Source organism: Rhinichthys klamathensis, unplaced genomic scaffold (genome assembly GCF_029890125.1).
Source record: "Rhinichthys klamathensis goyatoka isolate OS25496 unplaced genomic scaffold, OSU_Roscu_1.1 h1tg000599l_1, whole genome shotgun sequence".
Taxonomy (NCBI): Eukaryota; Metazoa; Chordata; class Actinopteri; order Cypriniformes; family Leuciscidae; genus Rhinichthys; species Rhinichthys klamathensis.
The window spans coordinates 52073-58072 of NW_026607054.1; the positions used below are offsets into that span (position 1 = coordinate 52073).

General features: G+C 41.1%; 1 protein-coding gene across 2 annotated transcripts; it reads left to right on the top strand.

The window, feature by feature from the left end:
* The first annotated feature begins 3127 nt into the window (after positions 1–3127).
* On the top strand, positions 3128–5714 carry ubiad1 (UbiA prenyltransferase domain containing 1). 2 transcript variants are annotated; one of them, XM_056240443.1, is made up of 3 exons: positions 3128–3340; positions 4128–4672; positions 5000–5714. In XM_056240443.1, the coding sequence occupies exons 2-3, from the start codon at positions 4168–4170 to the stop codon at positions 5485–5487; spliced, it is 993 nt and encodes a 330-aa protein (XP_056096418.1). In that variant the 5' UTR covers positions 3128–3340; positions 4128–4167; the 3' UTR covers positions 5488–5714. The 2 variants fall into 2 exon arrangements, with proteins under 2 accessions (XP_056096418.1, XP_056096419.1); XM_056240444.1 differs by lacking the exon at positions 3128–3340 and adding an exon at positions 3397–3551.
* The last annotated feature ends 286 nt before the right edge of the window (positions 5715–6000 follow it).

The window sequence follows — 6000 nt, forward strand, 5'->3', positions numbered from 1 at the left end:
TTTAAAGGTAAATAAAAAAATAACACAAAATCTCCAAAAAAAAGTGTGTTAAAAAATTAACATTATAATTATAGGGCTTTGTGGCATTTTGACCCGCGAGGGAAAGATGTGTCACAAAGTGCGAGGGAAGGATGAAGGTTAAAGGGTTATTAGTTCACCCAAATGCAGCGCTTCTGTACGTCACACACAGGCTCACTATTGGCCGACACTGGTCATGTGTGTGATGTGAACGTAGGCTCACTATTGGCCGACGGTCATGTGTGTGATGCGTGTGATGTGAACGGAGGCTCACTATTGGCCAGCATCACACACATCACACACATGACCAGCGTCGGCCAATAGTGAGCCTGTGTGTGACGTCCAGAAGCGCTGCGCTGTTACACTACGTGAACTCACTCGAGGCCCACAGAGAAGAACATGAAGAGTTGAATAAAGTTGTTATTTTTTTTTGTTTTTTGCGCACAGAAAGTATTCTCGTTGCTTGATAAACTTAAGATTGAGCCACTGTAGTCACTCGGACTATTTTAACGATGTCTTTAATAACTTTCTGGGACGGCAAGTTTCAATAAGTGATCTAGCTCTCAGATTTAATCACAAATATCTTCATTTGTGTCCCGAAGATGAACGAAAGTCTTACGGGGTTGAACAACATGAGGGAGAGTCATTACTGACAGAGTTTACATTTTTGGGTGAACTATCCCTTTACATACAATATACAAACAGATTATTAATTCGGTATGAACCAGGCCAACAGGGAATGTTCTCTCAAAGTTATGAACAATCATTCTTCCAGTAACGTTAATAGAGCGTTCGTTCACAGTTATCTGGTCTTTAATAAAAACATAAGCACTAGTGTCGGCCCAGATCCGGCCCACATCCGGATTTTAAGAACTTGTACAATAAATAAATATTTGTACTTGAAAACCTGTTGAAAGTTGAGATTTTTACTCGCAGACAATAGTCACAAACCTGTATTCTGAATTTGAAGCTGCAGACAAGCAGTCACAAATGTGTAAAATGCCATTCACAGAAATACAATGACAGACACAGACTTGTATTCGTTCATTCACATTCGCAGTACAACTTCAATTTGGCATTTGCAACTTTTCAAATCTGCCATTGCTATTTCAAATCGTCACGCATTGACTTTGCAACTATTTTCCCAATATATTAGATGTGTAACTAACTTGTGCATTTGCAAACTGAGTGGCGGTGAGAGAAAGGCGGGGCAATTAAAAAAATTGCAATGGCAGATTTGAGAAGTTGCAAATGCCTAAGGTTTTCACATTGGAGCTGTGAGTGTTAATATTATTGTACAAGTACATTGTCCAAATTCTCAAATTCACATCTACATGCTCTCGAGTTTTGCTACTCTTTTACCTTGGTGTAATCTTTTCCAATCTTCAAGCAAAAGGAGCTGAATAAAATACTCTGAATGATATCAATCCACAATCTGACTTGTGAAGCAGCCTATTTTCTTTTTAGAGCAGCTTTACAGCCAAATTTAACTCTGTTTGCATCATCATTGATCATTTTCCTGTTTAACCCTGTAAAGCGGCTTTGAAACATCATTACTGTTTATAGGGCTATATTTAATGGTGACTTGACATTTGCAAAAGGAATTTATTTAGTGTTAAAGAGTGAAAGAGAGTTTGTGTGTGAAAGAGAATGATGTTTTTCTTTTAATCATTTTACTATCAATTTACTTATTATTTTGTTTAAAATTATTTAGTTGTTAAATGTTAATAAAGTGTATTTTGTTCATTGTTAATACACATTTATATTAAAGTGTATTTGTTAATTTTATAATAAAAACCCTTTTTAAATGGTTGATTTTGTGTTTCACTTTCTGCCAGTTTCTGGGCCGGGGACCCAGCCGACTCTCAGCCAGATCTGTATTACAGTGCCTGGGCCAGACCTGGGCCATATCAATAAATAAGAGTCATTTTACAGTGCCTGGGCCAGACCTGGGCCATATCAATAAATAAGAGTCATTTTACAGGGTGTGGGCCACATCTGGGCCAGAGGAAGTTGTTTGAGTCCGTTGTCAGTGTGTTGGACCAGTTTTGGGCCGAGGACCCAGCCGACTCTCAGCCAGAACTGGGCCAGAATTGAAGCAAGGATGAGGCCCAGAGGTGGGCCAGACAAATTTTGCTATCTGGACTCTTCTGGCCCCGGTCTGCCCACCATAGACCCACAAGCCCTTATAAACACGCTTATCTGTTCCCGAAGAGAACGAGCCTCACTGAACATCCGGCTTGCATTGGCTCGGACTTATCTTGTTTGAGTCTGCTTCAGTTCCACATCATGTTGCAGGATGATCCTGTAGAACAGCTTCACTAAGAGGCTTTTCAACATCACATGATCATTATTTCTGTCTTACAACCACTCAGATTATCACAGAAGTGCTGGAGAAAAGATCATAGTTCAGATATAAACACTGATGTCTACAGTAGAGATCAAAATAGAGCAAATCAGCTTTTGAAAGTAACTTGATGCTTCACATAAAGATTATATTACACCGTTACTCCAGTAGGGGGAGACAAGAGACTTAAAATATGTGTTTGTCATTGAATCATTCACTCGAGAGATTCATTCAGAAACACTGATTCATCCAGTAATGAAACAAGTGAAGTCTTTATGAGTGAGTCGTTAAATCATTCACTCAAACTGATTTTTTAAAAACATTTTAAATAGACTGCTGCCACATTTTTTCAGAACGTGTTATTTTGTTTACGTGTCTATTAAGAATCACGTGAAAATTGTGATCAGTTTGAAACAACATAATCGTGATAAATGTTAATATTAAAGGAAAACGTTAGACGGACTTAGAGGCTTTTGCATCTGAGGTCTTCATTTGTCAATATATATATATATATATATTTTTTTATAGTTTACACAGTTTTAATATTTATTTTTATTAACTTTTACTTTTTATTCCTTATCTAATCTATATTAATCTACATATTATCATTTATTTATATCCTATTGTTATTTAATTGTAATATATTTATTAATTATTTTTTACATTTCACACAGTTTATGCTTTGAACCCACTTTGAAAACCGAAAACCTCTGTCTGAGGCGGAACGATGAGTCGGGCGGAACGATGATGCTTTGCCCTGTTTCCGGCCGGACTGTATTGCACGCGCTGCACTCTGAGGTGTTGGACGGAAACGGCGATGTGTGAGTCGGTTAATGTTGCTAATGTCGATTAAATCATCACTGGAGTGTCACGTTTCTGCTCGGACCCTGCGGGGATTGACCCCTGAACCCTGAACCCATGGCACGATGCGTGAGCGGCTCTGCTGAAGAGAGTGTGTGTGTGTGTGTGGAGCAGGTAACGTTACTATCCTGACGAAACCCTTTGATAATCTCTGATAATCTCTGATAATCTCTCTAACTAGCATTAGCCTTTAGCAGCCGGACCACTATCATAATCATCATAATCATTGATGAAACACACGAGAAAGAAACGCGTTTTGTATTTGACACACGGATGAGTGTGTTTGTATGGACACGTGATCTGATGTTAATGAGCAGATCAACAGGTGAGCTGATTATGGCTCTTTAATTAATGCTCTCTTACAGTATCGTACTTTACTACAGGGGGTTTGATTCAACGGACCCCTAAATATGATTTTCCCTTTGCGAGGGAGCCCTTTCATAACTACTACTACTACTAATAATACATGAAATCATGTGTATATGGAACATATTTACACATTTTTTCTACCCAAATGTAGTATTACTGTCCAGAAAGAGACAGTATAACCAATACTGATAAAAATGATGAAGATTTACTGTATTATTTAGTTTATCATCATAACAAACATGGGATTTTGGCAGGTTTTTGTTAGTGTCCTTGTGTTTTTGAAGGGCATATGTTTTTCACATGTCATTTCCACAGTCATTAATATCATAAATCATATTAATGATTTTTTTTCCATAAAACACAATTCCACAGAGTCGTGTAATAATGTTGTTTAAATGCTTTTAATATTCTTTAAGACAAACCATGTGTAAATTCATGTCAAGAGCTGTGTAATAATATAAGTTAATGAATGTCTGCTGGTGTGATGTTGTAATGATAGAGTGTGTGTGTGTGTGTGTGTGTGTCTCGACAGCTCGTCTCCTCTCTCTGAAGCGCTGCTAGATTGATCCGCCATGAAGCAGGCGAGCCACGAGACCTGTGTTCTCTCGGGGTCTAACGGCCTGAACGGGTCGGGGTGTCCTGGAGCGGGTCGGGCCCGGGGCGTGAGGGGTGTGCAGGGCAAGTGCGCGGCGTACGTGTTAGCGCTGCGTCCCTGGAGCTTCAGCGCCTCGCTAACACCCGTGGCCCTCGGCAGCGCGCTGGCCTACAAGCTGGAGGGGTCCGTGGACCTGCTGGTTCTGCTGGTGTGTGCCGTGACCGTTCTGCTGGTCCACGGCGCCGGGAACCTGGTCAACACCTACTACGACTTCTCCAAGGGCATCGATCATAAGAAGAGCGACGACCGGACTCTGGTGGACCAGATCCTGAAGCCGCAGGACGTGGTGCTGTTCGGGGCGGTGCTGTACTCCGCCGGGTGTCTGTGTGCAACACTGCTCTTCTGCCTGTCCTCGCTCAGACTCGAGCATCTGGCGCTCGTCTACTTCGGGGGACTCTCCAGCTCTTTCTTATACACTGGAGGTGAATATGGAGGTCTTAAATAATGGTCATCAAGGGGAAAATATATAGCTATATAGACCACAAATGACTGGAGTTGAATATGATGGGTTATGACTGGGTCTTAATAAATGTCCATGAATTGCTAAATTAGCTATATAAATCTCTCCCTTTCCTCTGAACTCTGAGCGTTGTAACTTTGCAGATGTTGTTTATGCTCAAACAGCAACATTACACACTCACTACAGTTAGAAAAGTGAAATCATAATCAACCACCCCTTTAAATGCAATAACGCAGTCATTTTTCAGGTGTGTGTTCACAAGCCTAGTGTGTGTGTGTGTGTCCTCTAGGCATCGGCCTGAAGTACGTGGCTCTGGGAGACGTGGTGATCCTCATCACCTTCGGGCCTCTGGCGGTGATGTTCGCGCACGCGGTGCAGGTGGGATACCTGTCAGTGCTACCGCTAGTGTACGCCGTGCCGCTAGCGCTCAACACCGAAGCCATCCTGCACAGCAACAACACCCGAGACATGGACTCGGACAAGCAGGCGGGAATCGTCACGCTAGCCATCCTAGTGGGACCAACGCTCTCCTACATCATCTACAACCTGCTTCTGTTCGTGCCCTACCTGCTGTTCTGCATCCTAGCCACGCGCTACAGCATTAGCATGGCTCTCCCGCTGCTGACGCTGCCCATGGCCTTCCCGCTGGAGAGGCAGTTCCGCTGCCGCTGCTACGCCAAGATCCCGCAGAAAACCGCCAAGCTCAACCTGCTCATGGGACTCTTCTACGTGTTCGGGATTATCCTGGCGCCGCCGGGCAGCTTGCCGTTATTGTGAACCGGCTAGAACTCTTGTCCTGTTTGTTTTAAACAACTCTAGGTACTTTTGCATTCATAGCGATGCTAATCCAGAGTTCAAAGACTTTAATTTATTGTTGTTTATTTATGTTTTCAGAGTTGGCAAGTGCTCTCAGTGCATAGACTGTCCAGGACACCAGTATTGTAAAAGAGACCAGCCTGTAAATTAAGAAGTGGATATATATATATATTAGCGATTAATCGCATCCAAAATAAAAGTTTGTTTACATAATATATGTGTGTGTTCTGTGTATAATTATTTTGTATTTATAAATATACACACATGCATGTATATATTTAAGAAACATGTGTTGTTTATATATAGTATATACATGCAAATATTTCTTAATTATATACATGCATGTGTGTGTTCATAAATACAAAAGAATTATACACAGCACACACACATATATTATGTAGTTTTTATTTTGGATGCGATTAATCGCTGCCCAGCCCTAATATAAATATATATATGGTTTACTAGTACATTAAA

Excerpts from the sequence above, each read along its gene's own strand:
- ubiad1 (XM_056240443.1), top strand. The coding sequence starts at position 4,168 with ATGAAGCAGGCGAGCCACGAGACCTGTGTTCTCTCGGGGTCTAACGGC. Across the intron at positions 4,673-4,999 it reads CTCTTTCTTATACACTGGAG|GCATCGGCCTGAAGTACGTG; the intron begins GTGAATATGGAG and ends TGTGTCCTCTAG.